Source organism: Azolla caroliniana, unplaced genomic scaffold (genome assembly GCF_043228905.1).
Source record: "Azolla caroliniana isolate FFs.n. ecotype wild unplaced genomic scaffold, voAzoCaro1.0.p SCAF_11, whole genome shotgun sequence".
Classification (NCBI taxonomy): domain Eukaryota; kingdom Viridiplantae; phylum Streptophyta; class Polypodiopsida; order Salviniales; family Salviniaceae; genus Azolla; species Azolla caroliniana.
In genome coordinates, this window is record NW_028230446.1 from 12,683,755 (window position 1) to 12,705,220 (window position 21,466).

Consider the following 21,466-nt stretch of genomic DNA (forward strand, 5'->3'; position numbering starts at 1 on the left):
CACACCAGCAGCGGCCCGTACCGGCAACAAATACATATTGGTAGCCACGGATTACTGCACCAAATGGGTAGAAGCAAAGGCACTATGTGAAAATACAGCGGCCGTCACAGCCAAATTTCTTTACGAGCACATTTGGTGCCGGTTCGGCTGTTCGATTGAGCTCATCAGTGACCAGGGGAGCCACTTCCTCAATACGGTGGTTCGGGAACTAACACAACATTACGCAGTAGTCCACAAGAAGAGCACGCCATATTACCCGCAGGCGAATGGATTAGCAGAATCCACGAACAAAACATTACAGACCATTTTGAAGAAAACCGTCAATGAAAACAGGACGGATTGGGATACCAAACTCCAGAGTGCGTTATGGGCGTACAAAACTAGTTACAAAACAAGCATACAGTCAACACCGTTCCGGCTAGCGTTTGGACTAGAGGCTGTGATTGATGCCAGTCGAATTCCGGGTACCTATTTTGCGCATTCAGGTACGGAACCGATTATCAGAAGCCAAGTCAGAGGAGGAACGGCTCTACCAACTCCTCGAACTAGGGGAAAAACCTTACCTGGGCTCAAACCTTACCTGGGCCCTACGCCACCTAACCCATTCACCGCCGAACGGGACAAAGCCGAAGAACCTGCAGTGTAAAATGGACATGCCCATTTGTACTATAATGTAAAAATAGGTTGTAAATAACCGTTACAAAAAAAAAGAAAAAAGAAAGAAAGAGAAGATAGCGACTATTAAAACGACTAAAGGCATGCACAAACTCCTAGTTCAAGAACATGCGGCACCACGATGGCTCACCGCCCAATGAACCCTAAGCCACAAAAAGAAGGAAACAGAAGATCTTCTGCACAAAGCAGAAACCCATCTTCTAGCTATCAGTGCTCCCATCGCTCATCCTCCTCACCTTCTTCCCCATCCTATCTCAGAGCTCCAACCCACCACAACCTCCCGTCTCCCCCCCACGAACCCACTCTGGCAATGCCGATTTTCATCTCTACTGCCCTACGCCGATGGCTCGTAGAGAAACGCCTGGATGGCTACATCCGGGTCGTAGAAGCACCTCCGCACCCGGACGCCATGAACATCGCCAGGAAGCTTAACATAGACACAATCACCAACTCTTCCATTCGGAAGAAGTTGGACCTATCCTCACTAGGCGAAAGACATTTCGAAATACCTCCTGCAGAGGCGTTGCAGCGGTATTTTGGACCATATTCATCCTCCGCCAAGGCCTATAGAACAAAACAGATTCCGGATCCCTTCTTCCGTGAAGTTGCCAAGTTCCTATTGGAAGTCGGCTGCATCCATGTCAACGCATACGGGATGCCTAAGCAAAAGGCGGGCATCATTATCGACACCTTTGAAGGGCGTGCAGTCGACTGGGGGGTCATCACAGGGCCGGCGTTAAGAGAAGTCTTGCATGCGTACCAAGCAGGCAAAAAGCTCAGGCCAATCATACAACAATACCTTACGGTACTGTTTCCACCCCGAGGCCTGCCAGCACCGCAGCCCAGCCAACCCACGGCCCCGCCCCGATCCGCGAAACGCAGGTTAGCGGAGTTGGCAGCCCCAGAGTGGGAGGAGGAACCCCAACCGGCCCAGCCAGACCCAAGGACAACACCTCCTACCGACCAGTCGGACACACGGGCGACGCAGGAGGAATAGCCGAGACGCCCCATGGAAGAAGCCCCAGAACCAGACACCGAAAGACGGCGGGAAAGCCCTAGACCAAAACGGCGCAAATTGGACAGGAAAGATGGGCGGGGGTTGGTAAAAAACGCCCCCACGGCTCCGGAGGCACCAACCGAAGGCGAAGGCTCCGCAGCAACAGAACCGAATACCACCTTCGAAGTCATCTGGGAGCCGCGGCCGATTATTACGACTCAATCCCAACGAGGGAAAGTTGTATTGACGGCGGAAAGCGAGGTTTTGGCATATCCGGATATCCCGGATACGGCCCACGAATTCAACGCCCTCTTGCAGTTCGATACCTCTTTTGAGCTCATGGAGTTCCTGGCAACACAACAGGTCAAAGCCGCCCAACGAATGGCCGAGGAGCATGCGGAACGTCAGATGATCGAGCGCGCCCTAACACAAACAACGGAGAACGATGATGAGGACCAACTAGCCAGGGTCGGTAGACAGAGGAACGCCGGGGTACGACGAGTAGGGATGGAGATACCACCCTTAAACACGGCCCTAGTCGAAGTCCATCGGGAACTGGCAAAGGTCAGCACGGGCGCCAAGGAGATGGCCATAAAAAATAAGAATGTCTGGAAGAAGGTTAAACTGACCGAAGCCGAACTACAAAAGGCCAACGCACGCATCGCGGAGTTGGAAGCTCACGCGACTATGGCGCAACACACAACCCCGCCACCGAACCACGTCATCAACGCTCTAAAAGCAGAAATCGAGGCTCAGACCGCCATCGCCACAAAAGCAAAAAGGGCCGTGCAGCTAGCGGAATCCGAAATTGACAGTCTTCGAGCAGAACTACGCCAATCCTCCGACAAAGAAAAGGAGATACGGGCTAACGGACGGAAGGCCGTAAAAACTCTTGAAGAGAAACTAGCTACGGAGGTAGCTCAACACATCCGGACAAAAGACGACAACGCCCAATTACGAGAGGACGCAAAGAAATCGGAGGCGGCAATAGCGGGACTTCGGGCCTTATTAGAAAAAAAGAAGGTATGGTTCGATGAGCAGTTGGTGGTCGAACAAGACAGAAGGCATCAACTTGAAATCCGCCTAAACAATGAAATGGGGAAATTAGAAGAACAACATGCAAAGGAATCCCAGTTGTGGGCGGGCGTGAAGGCCACGTATGAGGAAGCGGCAACCGTTAAACAGCAGGAAATCGCAAATCTCCAGAAGTCGATGGAAGACGCACACAACCGCTGCCAGGCCATCACGGATAACGTGCGCATCCTTCTCCAAACAAACCGGGAAAGGTTCACAGCGCAATTGAAAACGGCGTTGGACAAAGGATGGATGGCGTGGGCAACCCAAGCAGCGGAATTGCACGCGTATCGACGGTCGAGGGTTTTATAAGCTAAACGAGGAGAGCATTGCGACTGTACGGGAGGACCTAGCACAAGACTATCGTGCGCTAGCAGACCAACACTCCGAAGAACTCGCACATCTCTTAGATGATTTTAGTGAAAGTTAGGAGGAGCTATTTCACCAGATCACACAAGCCGGCAACACGCGCACAAACGAGGAATCCAGTGTGACACCAATTCCGGTCACAACCGAAGAAGAGGAACCTCAGGCCCGATCACCAGAGATGACAACGGGGGAGAATAGCGGGGACCAATGAGCGGAATTCCCCACAGGACCAGACAACGAAACCATTACCCAACAAGAGGTCCAGCCGCACCAGCCCACACCATCTTCAGAACACGCGGAAAATAGTGCGGACCAGGCGGAATCCCCGCCCCACGCCCAGGGACACACAAAAACGGCCAACACCGCGAAGGACGTAACAATAGAGGCTGAGCTGCAGCCGACTACAAGCACGCCAACGGCGGAGCCCAACCCACTAACTCAAGAAGAGCCCACCGTACCCAGACCACCCACACACGGCGAAGGCGACTCCAGGAGAAACCAGGCCGACCAAGTAGAGGAGTCGCACCACGATGCACTCACGAGCCCTACATCAACTCCGGACGAGGATACCACAACAGAGCCGAACATCCGGGCCATTTTGGAAGAAGATTAACGGGATGGGTTCGACGTGCAAAGGCACTGTCCCACAGGCGTGCCAAGTGTTGTCCGCCGGAATAGTAATCGACGGCCAAAAGCGTAGGAATAAGAAACTATATAAGAGCATAACGCATGTAACGGTTCACGCAGGAAGCGTGAACGGCTAATTAGACCCTGCATATATAAAGGGCAGGAAACCTCTTATGGAGTTGCGTGTAATTTTTGGAAATGTAAAGAACGCCTGATAATAGAATTCTATCTTCTCTGAGTTTTTGTGTATAGCTGCAGCTAATTCAGTGTCGGTGTCTCGGATACTTAAGCATAGTAGTACGTAAGTGTAACCTGTGATAGGGATTCGGTTGTAGTCGTCTTCCCTTTTACGGCGAAGGAATTACAGAGGTTCTCCCCTTACGCATTACGCTTAAACCCTGTTCGTTGTTCCACACCCACCTTGGGGTCTAGGTCGAAGGACTGACCACGGACCGTGTTCCTAAATGGCAACAGTAGCTCAGCGTCGGTCCGTCTCCTCGAAAGTAGCTTCAAACTCCTTGCAAAAGGTTGAGAAATCTTCCAAAAGTGGTAATGTCATTTCCACCAAGGGAGCGAACCACGCCTCCACTGGTCCCGTTAGTAACGAACCCAAGAGACCGACCTGGTGGAACCTTGTGGCATAACGACGGAGCTATAGGCGGATGATGAGGTGAATCTGATTAAGGAAGCCGTGTAGTCGTGCATGCGTTCCATCGAACTTATCGGGAAGGCTAACCTTGGGTTCATATTAGGGTTCTTGGGATGGTGGTGGTGGGTTGAGTGTGGTGGTTGGGGTAACCGAGGATGTGGCAGATTGAAGCTCAAGTAAAGATTGATGAAGGGTAGTGTTCTCGGCTTGGAGTTGTTCCAAAGCTGCGTGTATTTGGGGGGGTAGGCGAACAGACGGATCAGACATGGCTTTTGATGTGTGGTTAGCGAACATGGAAGGTGAACAAACTGTTAAGGACAGAAGAATCAGAGCTACAAGGATGCAATCGACAAGCCTAAAAGCGCTACAAAGACACGATTGACAAGCAAGACATGATTGACAAGTTAAGGGCAAGTATCATTAACTGGTGTTGTTCACCTTGAATTCATTCAAGGTGAACTCAAATATTTATACTAAGCGGCATGCGCGCATGTTGTGTGCATGTGATACAATAGAGCATGTATGTATGCATGCATGTGCCAAGTGTGAATAATACAATGGAGCAATTATGCTCATGATGCTAGCTTATAGGTACAATGAATGATATATATATGAATGTATATTGGACATGTTGGTTAACCCATAATACTCGATTATAACACAAGAGGTCACAAGTTCGGATCTTGACAGTTACAATCGTCTCCCTTTCACCTTATTAGCATTAGCCGATTTTCCCTCTTCGGCCCGTTGAGCTATCTTTGTTGATAAAAACTTGATTATAACACAAGAGGTCACAAGTTCGGATCTTGACATGATTGTTGTCATGTCTGTGACAATTGTCTCCCTTTCGCCTTATTGGCATTAGCCGATTTTCCCTCTTCGGCCCATTGAGCTATCTTTGCTGATTCGGCTCTTATCAATCTTTTAGTCGAATTGAATTCGACTAATAAACCTCCTGCTAATTCAAATTGGGCAGGGGGGTCACTGGCTCGATCGAATCCGACTATTTGTCGAATCACAGATTCGGCCCTTCTCACGTCCGATCTGTTTAGATCAAAGGAAACCTTTTTGCCAATCTTCGGCTGGGTCTGGTTGGAGAGTGTTGAGTCTTCATTGAATATTGCATCATTGCTCCTATCAATTTCCGGCTCTCCAAATCCCATAGCCGATAGCCGAAGGCCCCATCAGTGTCGTAGCCGAGAAAAAAACACTTGAGTGCATGGGGTGCCAGCTTGGTCCTTTTATCCCTAGGGAAGAAGGCTGCCCCAAATACTCGCAGCTTTGGAACAACTCCAAGCCGAGAATGCTACGCTTCATCAATCTTTACTTGAGCTTCAGTCTGAGCTCGTCTTCGTTGTTGCCATTGTCTCCCCATCGGCGCCACCCGATCCACCGGACTCGACGCTCGTCCTCGTCCTCGTCTGTTTCTTCGGTTGAAGCAGATCTCCCGAATGCCATTCCCAAACCAACCCGTCCTCCTTCATTCTCTGCGCATGACCTTCGACCGGACCCCCAACCACTCCGATCGGTTGTCTGATACCGTCCCTTATGCACCTCGTCTATGCTCATTTCGATCCGCATCCTTGCCCCGACACCACAACGTCCTGTCCTTCTTCCTTCCTCGATCGCTTCCTACCGGCATCGATCTCCTCCGAATACGTGCTCGCCTCCAGGCCCTTACATGGCCACATTACACGTCTCTCATTTCGTCCATTATTGTGTACCCTTTCGGTAGAGTACACATTCTCCGTTATTGTGAAAGGACATCCACGTTGGGGATCTCCGCTTCGGTGTCCTCCGTAGCTTCCGACGTTGCCGCTTTGTCCTGAGGAACACCCTTACGACCCGACTGGCCCGCTTGGCCCCCAATGTCCTCTGTGATGCCCCGTTCACTTCTTCCAGTACCTTCGCTCGTTATGACCCCCAACTCCTCGCCACCACCCTCCATCTACTCGGTCTTATGTTGATCCACAACTGCCGAAGTCTCGGGATCAAGTGTGGAGGATCCCTCTTGTTCTCGGTCTTTCTCTTCAAAGCCATCGTCCCCGCTCGACCCCTTCTCTGCGTCTACCAGTTGCTCCGACCCCCAACTGGGCCGGTTCAAATTCTGTTTGGCTTGGCCATCCGGATCTCGACACAATCGGCCTTTGTCTGAACCCGTCCTTGGCCGATCGGCCCCGATTGCCTCTCTACCCCAGTTTGACCGTTTATGCGCATGTTCGGCTGATTTTGCTCGAACAATCCATGTCCGGATCAGAATGCCGACCAAATCATCTCCCGATCGGGTGGTGCCCCAATCAACTGACATCTCCTTCAACATCAGGAGTACTTTGTTTTGCTTTTGGAGCACGACCTCAAACTCTTCTCTCTATGTCGTCGTCCCTTGCTCCTTCATCCTGCTCTGTCGTGGCTTCGTCCTTGGCCTCCTCGTAGGCCACCTCTCTTCTATGTACACTAGCTTCGTGCCAAGTCTCCTCACCACCACCTCCCTTCTCTCCGGTCTCATGTTGGCTCACGAGCCTGACTTCCAAAGTCTCTGGAATCAGTGTGGACAACTCTTCTCGTCCTCGGTCTTCACTAGTGTCATGCCAGGTTTCCTCGCCACCACCTCCCATCTCTCCAGTCTCACATGGGCACATGGGCCCGACTACCGAAGTCTCCAATATCGGTGTGGAGGGTACTTCTCGTCCCACTCGGGTTGGCTCCCACTTGGGTCGGGAATCCGACTGCATCGTTGTGCTTCCTAGTCGGATCATCGGCCAAGTCGTCTCCTCGCCGGATCGGTTTCCGAATCTCCCATGGGTTCGTCTTTGGCCGCCTCGCCGGCTTCATCCTTCCTTTCTTGCATGTTGGTCTCGGGCCATGTCCTCTCGCGGTTTTAAGCTTAGGTCAAATTTTAAATTTTAAATTTTAAAAATTTAAAAATTTTAAAGATTTTCCTAAAATGTGAGAATAAGGCATGAAAATGAAAAGATTGTTTAAAAACAATTTTATTTTATTTTTAAATTTTAAAAAATAAAATTAAAAAAATAACCGTTAAACCGTTTACCTCGCGGTTTCTAACTGTTGAAACCGAACTGAACCGAACCGTTTAAACCGTTAAGTCGTGGTTTGGTTCGGTTCAAACCGAACCATTGCCGATTGTTAGTTAAATGTGTGACTAGTAAAATAGTACCATGATTTTAGATGCTAATGTATCATGGTACTTTTTATGTTCATGTCACTTGTGTTTGTGTGTACGAAAAACACCTTATTGAACCACAATGGTTCTTGAGGAATTGTAAACAAGAAGTGCTAACCTTCATGCGCTAACAAGAAGTGCGAATAACCTTCATGTGCAAACAATAAGTGCAAACCTTCACGCACTATCAATCAATTGGTGAATATAAAATATGCGATTGATGAATGAAAGATAGCAATCGGTTGGCATCAATTAACATAATGATAAACAATCACATTTAAACAACTAATGTCTTGACTAATGAAAGGTAGTGATTGATGAATATCAACAAACAAACCGAAAATCGAGATAAGAGAAATGGAAAACATCGGGATTGAAACAATTGCTCTAACATTTGGACGACGAGGTGCTCGAAAATCGCACTAGAGGAAGAACTAAACATCTGATGCAGCGAACCAAGAGAGGCGAACCCATCTCTTCAGAAGAGGAGATTTCTATCTTCTTTCAAAAGTCTAGGAACATGCAAAAAACGGACACGATCACACAAAGGTCGCGGCTAATGCGGATGCCTTCCAATCTCTCTGGTCTCTGCACAGAACCTAGGGCAAGCGAGAAAAAGACTTGGTTTGTTTTGTTGCTCTATTCCATTGGACTCTCATTCTACTAGGCTTACACATATAATATAATATATATATATATATGATTAAGCCCTTCATGATGGGGCCTATCTATGGCCCATGGGCAAGAAAGGCATCTACATACATATCTGTCTCTTCAAAACTCGAGATTTCTATCTTCCCTGAAGTCTTTACTGCTGATGCCTGTTGCTGCTGCTAGCAGGTAGTTCGACTGTAATGTACGTGCGGAAGAAGTGTGGAGAAGCCATCTTGTCGAAGCTCGCCTCCCTCACAAACGTCCGTCCTCCTTTCTCCGCCTCTGTGTCCATGGCCACCTCTCCTGATTCTTCTGCTTCTTCTCTCCAGCAAACAAACAAACGTTTCAAAGGTCAGAAGACATACTGCAAACTCCCCTTTTAATTTTTGCTTTTATTTCTTTTTATTCCTGCAACTATCTTGAATGGTAAACTATATATATATGCACACACACACACATATGCGCATGTTAAATTTTTATCGGTTTCATTTTAAATTCTCTTTTCTATTGTAGCTGCTGGGTGCAATAATCTATTTCGTTCTTTGAGAAATGACAGAATGAATCGTGTTTCTGCCTAATTTTTGTTTTTATGTATGTTTTGAATTGAATGAAAAGAAATATATTTTGCTGATCGACAATTTTGTACATGAAATGAATGAAATAATTCCTCGAGATAAGGACCATCTCTTATGTTAATTCAACATTATGATTCATTCTCTATAAAATAAGAGCAATCTCTTGTATTAATTCAACAACTTGTCTCTTTCCAAGTCTTCGTTGTGTTCCACTTCCTTAATTATTGTTTAATAGTTTTGTTTTTACTCCCTCATTGATATGATACAAAGATGATAAAATTAGGACAGATTTAATCAAGAAGCTTATACAAAAATGATAAAATTAGCACAGACAACACTCACACATGATTTGTTTCTTTGTTTATATTTCTATTTTTCGCATGATTTGAGTGAAATAGTTGCCTTTTGTTTTCTGCACTGAGAAAAGAAAAAGATGACATGAAGAAATTAGCAGGTTGTTCATCAAGCCTGAACATCATTTTTGTGAGGAATTTTATTCTGGTTCTCTCTATTCTTATTATCTACTGACTTATGTAAAAGGAGAATATATATATATGTATGTATGTATGTATGTATGTGTGCATATCTTCCTTTGATATAACAAGATGAGGGATTACCTTATACTTCGACAAACCTGTAACGATGTTTACTTTGAGAAATTTCAGATTTTCTTCACGACTCTGGGTGATCAAGTGAAAAATACGTGTCTTTCTTTTTGTTTTGTACATAACGATGAAGAGATTTATCAGGTGCTTCAGCATACCCCAACAACTTGTCTGTGAGAAATTTTGGTTCGGAGGATGCATCGAGTGTTGGGGAAAGAAAGCCGAAGAAGACTCCACGACATCTTCCTGTTCGCAATCTCTCGTCCTATCATTCAAGCAATACATGCTTCTTACAGGTATTTAGATTCGTAGAATTTTCTTCTGAAATAATAAAGTGCCTCCAAGACAACCCCCCCAAAGAAAAAAAGGTTTCCTGAGTTTTTTTTGCAACTTTTCTTTCTATAAAATCCCTTTAAGCTTTGCAACTGGAAAGTAGGGATGCCTCAATATTTACTTCCAGTATTATTAGAAAAACATCGCTAAATTTTGAACTTGGATAGTGAAGTGCCTCTAAATGAGATTCTTAGCCTAAAATACATACTCTAAAATATCTCAATATGAGTAAAAGAAGATTAGTTTCTTTCTATACCAGCTTCTTAGATTAAATGTCTTGAAATGTAATAATGACTCGTGAATAATCATTAAATCATGTTTTTCAATTCCTGGTCATTGGAATTGAAATTACTGCCTTCTGAAATATCCATAATGGGGTGATCCAGTATAGAAAGGTGGGTAGAGATAACTTTAACTTATGAATTGTTTTTAGGTGAGTTTGGCGTGATTTGCAGTCAACTATAATTGAAAGATCATCTTTCAAAATAAGATATAAATTATGAGATGTTTTAAACTAGATCATTTCAAAATCAAAAGTAAGATAAGATATATCTAAATTATGAGATGTTTTAAATTAGTCTTTAATTATGAAATATTTTAAGATAAAATTGTCATATTTGCGTTAATCAAAAGTCACCTTTCAATTTTCAGATTGGATTTATAGAGTAATACCTTTAAAGCATGATGTTGTTTGAATAAAAACCTTTGTACTTGTGCTGTTCAAAATTCGCCTTCAAATTCTGAACTGCAAATATGGATACCTATAAGTATGAGATGTTTTACGGCAGGGAAAATTACCAATATACCATTGCTATTTGAGAATATTTCCCAAATTCCATCCACAATTACAAAGTTGCCATCAATTAAAGAGGAAGTATATTACAAAAAGATTTAAATGAATTATGCGTTTTGTGGGGGATAGGGCATGTTGTAATTTTCTTATTTCTTCATTTTCCTTGTCTATGAGGGATTATTAATAATGTTCATGTAAACCTGAGATAGAATAAATACTATTTCGAATTTAGAGTACTCAAAGTGTGGTATTGAATGGGCAGATTTTCGGAACTGGATTTGACACTGGAGATACAGTACCGACTGTGTTGCTATTTTTTGATCAACATCGGTTTATCTTCAATGCTGGAGAGGTGTGCATTTTCTAATAATTGGGTACAAACCAATGCTTGCACTTCCTGATATTCATAAATGTTGTCATTCCCTAGTTTTGTTTTTCAAGTGTGGCATTGCATTTGGATCTTGAACTATGAGATTCATATTCATTGGAGCATTTTTGAAGCTCATGAGATTCCTCTCTCGTAGGCTAATTCTAATCTCAAGTTGATGTTCCAACCCAATCCTTGCACAAATTTCTCTCATCGTCACACTGCACTCTCAATTGCGCGATTCATTACTAAAGTACTTGAACGTCAAGAGTCACTATTCATTTTCACATGTATTACATGAAAACACTATATTTTTGGTCTCATGCCTCATATTTGACCTCCGAAGGCAATTAAAAAGTCAATCTATTTGTATCTCACACGTGTATATATATACATGCCTTTACATAGTTCGTAATTTTAAATAAAAGAGGGAGTATGAGAAACAAAGAACATGCAGTGTATACATGTACAAGAAGTGAGGAACTTGAAAACATGTTAAGGAGTATCCAAACAGTAAAGACATATTGACTGATTTCTAGAATCTATGCAAGGATACGATAGTGTAAAGGATAGCTCTGTGCAATCATTGACAGATATTTTTGGGGTTGCATTTCCTAGTGAACTGAAAAAGTGAAATTCTTGCTCATCTGAAATTAATTCATTCGGAGCCTTTACATTCTTCTAAGCTTTTAATTGATACAATACATGGAAAATGTTTTAAAAAAGACATACGATTTTCGTTTCTATTTCATACATTAAATGCTCTACATTCCACTGAATTGTCTTTTTAAGCATACATGAATTGTTTTTTGCAAGGTTTTGTAAAATTTTAAAGTATATTAGGGTTCATATTTTTGCCATGAATGTTGAATTAATGATCTAGGAATAATGGTTTTTTCAAGGGCATTACAGACTCATGGTTTATTTACTTTTTTAGATGCTGTGCTTATTAGTTAGAATGTACACTTTAGGGGATATTGTAAAGACTTTTCTAGTTGACTTCTTTGTTCTTGGGATTTCTGTGCTGAAAACTACTGCACTTGTATATCAGGGCATTCAAAGATATTGCACGGAGCATCGAATCAAGTTGTCGAAGGTATTGTCTTAGCTTTAATATTTTATTTCTATATTATAATTTTGAAGATATTGATTTTGATTTCACCTTGTAGCAAAGGTCTGTTATTCATATTGGCAACTCTTTAATAAATTACATGTCCCACCCATCATATTGAATGCAGGTAGATACCTCAATGCGATTTACGTGTAGAGTAGCCACATCACTATTTTATGTAGTTTTGGCTAGTTGGATTGATTTTGGACTCATTATGCATGCCACTTTTTCATCCTGGGTTGATGTACAGTAGCCACATCACTATTTTATATAGTTTTGGCTAGTTGGATTGATTGGTCTGACTCATTATGCATGCCACTGTTTCACCCTGGGTTAATGTTGCACAGCATGTATTTCTTACATTTGAATATTTCTGTCTTCTAGTTGGAAGGGAATTGTAAAGTGGTTATAGCCTGCAAAATATTTTAAGCTCTAAAGCCATGTTGGAAGAACACTAAAGTCCTTTTGATTGGGTATCACCACAAAGGAGACTCCCCTGGGGCTGCACTGCAAATCTGTAATTCCAAATCATTGAGGGAATAAGCAGAACCATGCGTGTTTAGTGACCGCTTAACTCAAATTCTGATCTCTATTGTGGACAGGCGCTACCATATTTTCTTGGAATAGCTTGATAAACTTGAAACTGATTGCTCCAGAGGATATTCACTCATGCATTATTTCTCTTTGTTGAAGGGGTTTTTAGTATATGACATGATGCCTTAATTATTTATTTTCTTGAAAACATGATACATGATTAAATGTTATAATAGCTTGCAGGCAATGAATGCCAGGATTTTAGCTGTTCTGGATCAGTATAAAATTATAACCATGCATTTCTGTATATTATTGCTGAACATGATGATTATGTTTTGCTAATACATAATTACAATCTCTGTTGTCAAATACTCACAGAAGACAATAATATTGTTTTACAGAAAACTATTTTTTTTATGGGAATACTGTTTGCAGATTGACCATATCTTTCTGACTCGAATCTGCTCAGAGACAACTGGGGGTCTTCCAGGTGTTTGTTTCAGAAGAGATTCATTTCAAGTATCATGTCTTACTTGCTGTTAACCATACACATTTTCTGGAATGCAGGACTTCTTCTTACATTGGCTGGGATAGGTGATTCTGGCATGGCTGTAAGTACTGACTGCTTTGCTCAATGTATCTTTCATTTTGAACTACATCTGCCGCAGCCATGTGATTCTTGTATGAACTAACATATTTTGTATTATACTCTCTAATCTCAATATGCAACAAAGAATAGTCTGTCTTTTAATGTCTTAAGTTGGGTTCAAAATAATGGATGGATGGATGTATAAGTGTACAAGGGCCTCTTACATATGGAAAATTGTCTAATATATAGTTTGTAATTATGTCCAGACACAAAAATGAGGGTGGAAAACTGAAATAGTGGATGCATTGATTATAAATAAGCTCACCATCCAGGATTTAAGCCTGCACCTTTGAAAAAAGTAGAAACGGGATTCTCCATAAATATTTGTTGTAAAAATGACTTTAGACATTCATATGTTGATGAACACAAACCTTCACCACATTCAGACATTTGCGTACACTTGGGTATAAACAATTATAGATCAGGGCTATATAGGTTATTTTCATGTTACTCAGGTTTAGATGAGATTCTGGAATTGGATTTTTTTCTTAATGGATTGAAGAGTGTCTGTAGAGGGGGAAATGGCTACATTTTCTGCATCCCTGATTATGAACATTGAATATTAAAACCAAAATAAACATGTTTGGAACTAATATTGGTTTCTGATCGTTTTCCAGTAATATTCTTTAATCTGGAATCCGCTTCTCATGAATTAAATAACATGATTGTTATGGTGAATACATATCATCAAGAATACATGTACTAGCTCAAAAAGTACTATACAACATAAGTAGATTTTCCATGACAGGATATCTACCAAGAAACTAATGAATGATGAGACGATGTACACTGATCGTAATGATTGTATGCAGTTATTTTTATCATTATCCTCATTCACTGGGTTGGGATGATGAATCATAGGTCTTTGATGTTGTATTCTGCAATAAGATCAAGAGCCATATCAACACCACCCAGAATATCACCAATAGGAACTTCACTATTGAACTTAATGACTACATTGAAGATCTCTGTTGTATCCATGTCCACAGGCATGCTCACCTCTGCCAGATTTCGTGTAGATTGGAAAGAAATACAAAAATAGGAAAAGACATAACCTTTGCCATTTTTGTTAAAATAAATAAATTTAGAAGCGACAAATTGATGCAAACATCATTTTGCAATTTAAAACAGTTTTTGTTTTACAGAAAAGCATATTATGCTGCCTATTTCACATTTAATTACAAAGACCTTTCTACTTATTTTCCTTGCTTGTCAATAACCACCACTTAACCAGACTTGGTGTTGGAAATCTTAAAGTTATCAGAGCTTGAGCTTCATATGCATTGACTCGAGTATAATATCTCCAATGGGTATGTTTTTCCTGAGGGTCTTTATTTGCAGTGCAGGCCCAAATTTGTGGACCAGGGGAATTCCAGAACCTTGTTAATGCCATTGGCAGCTTTGTACCAAATGCTGCCACAGTTTATACCCACAGTTTTGGTCATGGAGAAAATGTTGCATCAACACCAATTGTCCTGGTAGACAATGAGTTGGTCAAAATATCTGCTGTAGTAGTATGTCCACAGCCTGGAACTGATGTCAACTTGAAGGAAAGAACAAGTAATAATGTTTCAGCTGTATATATTTGCGAACTGCCACAAGTATTGGGAAAGTTTGATCCAAAAAAAGCTATTGCAAAAGGTCTGAAACCTGGACTCAAGTATGGGAAGTTGCAGAAAGGAGAAGCTGTAGTCTCAGACCATAGCAGTGAAATGGTAATCTTGTCAACAATTTCAAAATTTTGGGGGTTCCTTTGGCGATGTTTTTGACTTGTATATTCTATGTGCAGGTATACCCGGAAGATGTTTTGGGACCTTCAAGTCCTGGGCCTATTATGATTCTGGTTGATTGTCCAACAGTAGCATACATTTCTGCGTTAACTTCAACTTCAAATCTCAAGCCATTTTACTCAGGATCAGGGAAAATTGTCAATTGTGTTGTACATTTGAGCCCTTCTTCTGTTACCAACTGTATAGAGTATCGTGGTTGGATGCGAAAATTCAAGGAAGCTCATCACATCATGGCTGGGCGACATGGGTACGTTTATTTGTTCTATTGACTTTGCTTAGTTCTGCAAGTGTTCTGCATTGAATTTAAATGCTCTGGGATACAGGGAAGACCCTGGAAGACCCATTCTGAAGTCAAGTGCTAGACTTTTAGCAAAACTAAACTATATATGTCCTGACGTGTTTCCAATAAATGGATTTCTTTCTGGAAAGGATGAGAGCGGAACAAGTGAACAGGTAAATATATTCTTTCATCAAGATCTCACATCCTCTCACATTTTCTCCCCTTACAAATCCCATTTTACTCTTTGTCATTTTGAAATTCTGCATTTATATTCTTCTGTCATTTTACATTTTTTAAAGAATTTCCGTATAAATATCTTCACAAACGTCTTTCAGGACTTTTCAGAGTTTATGCCAGAAATCGTAGCAGAAAATCTACTCAAGGTACTCTGATTATTTTTGTTATCAATTGTTGCTTGATATATATATATATCTTGTATATCATATTTTCAATAGGCTTCCATGATATAACATGGAAAGTCTGTCGATTTGGATTTTTTTTAATATGTAGTTTATTTCAAAGTGTTTATGAGTACATTTATGGGTACTTAGAACTATGTTCACACCAAAGCTTTCATAGTATACACATTAAGTGTAACAGAAACAACAAAGACTGAATTTCTGAAGTTATATATAATCAATTTGCGAACTTCAAACTTTTAAGGAAAGGTGTCATTGTAATCTCCAGGTTTGAGTTTTGTGATTTTAAAATGTTTGGAGATCTTTTTAATATCATAAGTCACATAGTACTAACAGAATGTGTTCCAGGGGAGGGTGCAAACTATTCCAATCTCCAAATTACAAATCTTTGCACACTTGTTTTGTTCATTTCTTAGCATCATTTAAGATTGTGCCTCGGTGGTTTAGTTAAAACTGCTTAAAGAAAAATAATGAAGCTCCAAAAGAGGTTCTAATATATGTCTTAGCATCACCCATTCTCATTGTAGACATCAGAATCACTTGTTTTTCGACTGGGTTTATTTTTAGACAAATTTTCTGAGTCTCATTTAGAGATTCATGCCTCTCTCTATATATGTCCATCTACCTATCTATCCATATCTGTTTCCCATTTGCTGAATGAAATTCCATGTTTCACATTTCTCTGAGGAACTAATATGAAGTTCCATGCTCTTTATGTCAGTATGGTATGTATTTCCCTTTAATGTGAGCCTCCCCCTAAGAGGCATTCAATTACTCAATTTGTTTCTGAAAGACCTAACACATGATCTGCAATCCACCCATTTTCATCTGATGTCCTCAATCTCACTTTATATGGAAGCAATATATGTGCTCCATTCTCGTCTGAGTTCAGATCCGTGAACATAAAATTTGTCTGTAATCCATAGAGGACAAATGGATCAAATGTAAACAAATCTAATGGCGGTGCTAGTGGGCTCTAAAATTCCTCAACCTGTCAAGCTTCAAGACATTTGACAATTTTTAAATTTGACTTCAAATAGTTTCAATTCAAGGCTCACTTTAGGACAGCTTAAATGTTGTCACTGGCAATTTACAACATTCTATTCAACTTATCAATCTTTTTTTTTTACCAGTGTTTATAATAACTCTTTCAATTCGGAACATGATATAATTAATTACATCTGATTTGACCCACAACTCATGGGGCCTTCTCTACCCGTCGAGAAGGCCCTTTCCTCAATCCGTCGAGGTGGTATGTTGTGGTTCCAATCAAGGAACCCCTTAACACATTGGATGTGTTACATCTCCCCCCCCCCTTTTGAAGAAGGCGTTGGAATGTAGGGTTTGAACCCATGACCTTCTGGTCTCCATTGGGTAACCTTAGCAACTGAGCTACATCCACCTCCGCTCTGATACCCTTCTTTTTTATTGTGTTGTGGTTCCAATCATGGAACCCCTCAACACAGCGGATGTGCGACAATGGGTGCCTTCTCTACCTGTCGATAAGGCCCTCACCTCAATCCGTTGGGGTGGTCTGTTGTGGTTCTGATAAAAAACTCATATTCTTGAAATCAATGGTATTGGCTTGGAACTTTATATTTAACATGATCAATTATACTGATTTCATCTTTTTTGTGTTGTTGAACTTTGTTTGGTTGAGTCTTTCTTTACTTCTATCAATACAAACATGAAAGTAAAAACATACTTTTCTGTAGCATGTACACCTCTCATTTATTTCTCTGACCTGCATTATGTCTGGTATTGTGTAGTTTCATTTTAGACCCCTTGCAACACTTGGTCTGGACAAGTCTTGTGTACCCGAAAGCTTTGACATGCTTGCTACACAGAAAGAGTTTTCAAGTGAATCACCTGAAATTTTAGAAGCAAAAGATTATCTTTCACAAGTTTGGAGACAAGATTTTTCATCACCAGGTCTCAATGCATTCAAGTCTTTGTGTTTTGTCCCACATGTTTTAGATGATAACAAGGCTAAGAAATATGTTTATTTTGTCAGACCTGGATGAAAACATCCAAGTGATTCCTGAGTGTGTACGAAATGCTACTAGGGAAGAAATGGAGATGGTTTTTCTTGGTACCGGATCTTCCCAACCATCAAAGTATCGAAATGTCAGTGCTATATATGTGCATCTTTTTGGAAAGGGAGGAATTCTTTTAGACTGTGGGGAAGGCACATATGCACAGCTAAAAAGACGGTACATGGATTATTATCTTTACTTCTCAACATGGTTTTTCAATATGATAATTCACTAAAAGAGCTTTTTATGGCAGGTATGGTGGGAAGGGAGCTGATGATGTCCTCTTAAATATACAGTGTATTTGGATTTCTCATATTCATGCTGATCATCATTCAGGGCTTCCTCGTGTTCTTTCTGCACGTAAAAAACTCGTGCAACACTGTTCTACTAGTCCAATACTTGTCATTGGTCCAAGGCAATTAAAAAGATTCCTTGATGCCTATGCAATTATCGAAGACCTTGACATGGTGTTTTTAGATTCCAGTCAAACTACTGCAATTGCTGAAAAGGCTGCAGAAGAGCTGATAATGAAAGAAACGGGTGATCCTCAGGATGTTCGTGAAAGTAATACCAATAGGAAGGATCAAGGTTTTCATTTCCAACAAGGTGTGGATGTGGCAGGACGACGTATTTTGAAGAATGTTCTGCATGCTATGGGTCTCCGAAGTTGTGTGAGCATACAAGTGGTTCATTGTCTTAATGCATACGGGATAGTTTTAGAATCACAACCCAAGCAGGAGAATGGAGGGAATGTAAAACCAGGTTGGAAGCTTGTTTACTCGGGAGATACAAGACCTTGTGAAGCAATGGTTGAAGCTTCGATTGGAGCTACGGTTTTAATACATGAGGTGAGCTTCTGACATTTTGTGTTCCTTTCCATTCTACTCCCTTTTAGCGGTGGTTTTCGTGAGGCCAAACCTTGGGTTGTTGCAAATTGAAAATTCTGTTTTAGCATTCTATTAATTAAGATTATGCTGTTTCCAACTCTTTGGGGTTGTGGAATATAATTTTGTTAATCCTTTTTGCTAAGAGAAAGTATCATTATATCCAAATTCAAAATGTTGTCCCTTTTGCCAGTGACCACAACAGTAGACTTGTAAACTATGACATTATAATGTTTTTTAAGCGTAACCTCGACTACTACTTCATCCAATTGATATATTCTAATAAATGTAATGACTTTTTTTCTTCTTTTTTTCTGATAACGCAGGCAACTTTTGATGATAGCATGCCTGTTGAAGCGATCATGAAAAATCATAGTACGACAAAAGAAGCAATAGAAGTTGCAAAATCTGCTGGAGTGTATCGAGTCATTCTCACACATTTCAGTCAACGTTACCCAAAAATTCCTATTTTGAGTGACAACTATACAAGCCATGCTTGTATTGCATTCGATATGATGAGTGTAAACTTGGTGGATTTGCCGTTAATACCAAGGTTACTACCTGCCTTCAAAACACTTTTCAGAGATGAAATGTTACTGGATGATGACATAGAAATGGTAGCTTGAAATAAAAGCAACCTGGGGTTGAAGAGAATAGAAGGATATCGAATGATCCAAGAAAAGGCGTTGATATGACTAGATTGAAGGCAAGTTGAAGCTAAAGAATTCTTCAAGATATCTGGGCCATTAAAGAATCTGTGTGAGTTTTCCAAAGACATTCCATCTAGATCTTAGGAGAAAAAATGAGGATTTTTTCTCACTTCATGCAGGTCTCCATTTATCACACATGATTCGAGTATGTTAAACTTAGTGGGAGGTTACCCATGTCAGAATTTAATAACTTCTGTTTAATGCTATCACCTTTTTTTTACTAGCTTCAGTCTTGGAGCGTACATAGGTCAGCCTATAGAAATTTCACAAATTGATAAGTGTGCCATGGTGAGTTGTGAAATGGTCAGTATAATGCTGTAGAATATGGTCCAGCGTGCAATTTAAAATCTGCAACATGGCGATTGCAAGACATGTATGCACAGATGGAGAGAACAAGTTGAAAATCTTAATTACAGTTTTTTCAACTATGCTACTAGATAATTGATGAGATCTACTTTTTGGTTCTGATTTTGGTGCCTTACTCTCGGCCTTCAATGTGTTTCTTTGATTGCTTTGTATTGTACGATGAAATCATTGCATTATTGACTCATGTAGTACATTTGCACAAAATTTATACCACAATTGGCATGAGTATGTATTGGACGGTTGGGAGATCAGATGTCTTCATGGTTCTTTGTTGTAAGATAGCTAGTCTTTGTAGTAGCTGCTCAAGTGCATCATAGTCATCCTCACCCTTCAGTTATGTTGTTGGTAATCATAGGAACGAAATCATGAGCATCATTTATTATTGTCAATCATGCCCAATATGTATTCCTTGAGGGCCCAACACTTCATTTCTCCATGATTGCATGTGTTCTTGAATCCATAATATGCTCTCTCATCTGGACTGCAAAGAAAGCATCAAAATTTGATGACGATGGTACTTCTTGGAGGGTGGTAGGTCATCGGAATGGAGTGATGTGATGCTAGGAAGGTTGGGCTTTGGTGTTGATATATTTGTATTTAGTGCTTGTGTTTTTCAATGAAGCTATTGTTTGCTTGATCCATCAAAGTTGTTGGTTTGATGCCAACTAACAGCATTAAAGGTGGGTGGATGGAAGGTTTCCCTAAACAAGTGGGGGGGTAGTCATAACATCTTCAATGTTTGTGTACGAGTTGTGGAAATTTGTTGGTCTATGTTCTCCGATACAAGACTTCGTAGAGTGTATGTGGTATTGATGAGGAGTGTTGGTTGATTTGCTCACTTCAAGTGAAATTAACTAATTATGTTCACTATATTTGGAGGAACGATCATCATGGTTGCCAAGTGTTGTGGTGGAGCAACGATGTCATGAGTATGTTTGTATACCATTTGTGTCTTGGGATGGATTTGATTGCTATCATTGGTTGTAACAATTTTGACACGAGAATGCACTTTTTGTGGAAGAAGGGGCAACAATACGACAATTGAGGAGATGGTTGTTCCATGATAGGACAATAATTAATCACTAACTCGATGGTGGTTGCTACTTGACATGAGTTGACAATGCAATAGACTAATATAGAGGCCATAAAATACATGTAATTGAACTTTGATCATTTAACCAATAAGATATATGCGTGATAAGATAATCAACTTTTTAAAACATAGTATAAAGGGGCGACAAATCAATAGATAATAATTATGTTAGGATGAAAGGTAGCTTGACTACAACGGAGTCAAGTGCTCCAATAGTTTTTGCAGAATGACTTCCTAGTCTACTCTCTCTCTCTCTCTCTTTCTTATCGTAATTGTTAGCACTACAAGCACTGCGTTGTGGGTTCAAAACCCAACTTCCTCACCTCTCTATTATATACTTCTTATATATATATATATATCCCCGAAGACGATAATATAATCTATCTATCTATCTCCATGCCCCCCCCACTCCCCCCTGCTTCTAAAGAAAGACTATTGTTGCCATTTCATAGTTCTTCATAGAACTTTTCTCATGATTGGAAGATCTAGCTTCATTCTAATTCAATATGATTTTTCTTATGATTGGAGGATCGATCTTAGTTCTAATTCCAAATTACTTCTTTCATGATTGGAGAATCTATCTTCGTTCTAATTCAATATGACTTTTGTTATGATTGGAGGATCTATCTTACTTCTAATTCCATATGACTTCTATCATGATCGGTGGATCTATCTTCGTTCTAATTCTCTAATCC

At 40.9% G+C, this 21,466-nt stretch overlaps 1 protein-coding gene across 1 annotated transcript; it reads left to right on the top strand.

Moving 5' to 3' along the window:
- The first annotated feature begins 8,516 nt into the window (after positions 1 to 8,516).
- Positions 8,517 to 19,528, top strand: LOC147857825 (tRNAse Z TRZ4, mitochondrial-like). The gene is made up of 14 exons (XM_087327564.1): positions 8,517 to 8,577; positions 9,551 to 9,702; positions 10,795 to 10,884; positions 11,951 to 11,995; positions 12,980 to 13,034; positions 13,112 to 13,155; positions 14,540 to 14,908; positions 14,983 to 15,230; positions 15,307 to 15,436; positions 15,599 to 15,646; positions 17,452 to 17,614; positions 17,697 to 17,895; positions 17,972 to 18,566; positions 18,929 to 19,528. Exons 1-14 carry the CDS (start codon positions 8,517 to 8,519, stop codon positions 19,226 to 19,228), a joined length of 2,499 nt encoding a protein of 832 aa, XP_087183690.1. The 3' UTR covers positions 19,229 to 19,528.
- Positions 19,529 to 21,466: the final 1,938 nt, after the last annotated feature.

Excerpts from the sequence above, each read along its gene's own strand:
- LOC147857825 (XM_087327564.1), top strand. The coding sequence starts at position 8,517 with ATGGCCACCTCTCCTGATTCTTCTGCTTCTTCTCTCCAGCAAACAAAC. Across the intron at positions 13,035-13,111 it reads GACAACTGGGGGTCTTCCAG|GACTTCTTCTTACATTGGCT; the intron begins GTGTTTGTTTCA and ends TCTGGAATGCAG. Across the intron at positions 15,647-17,451 it reads TAGCAGAAAATCTACTCAAG|TTTCATTTTAGACCCCTTGC; the intron begins GTACTCTGATTA and ends GGTATTGTGTAG.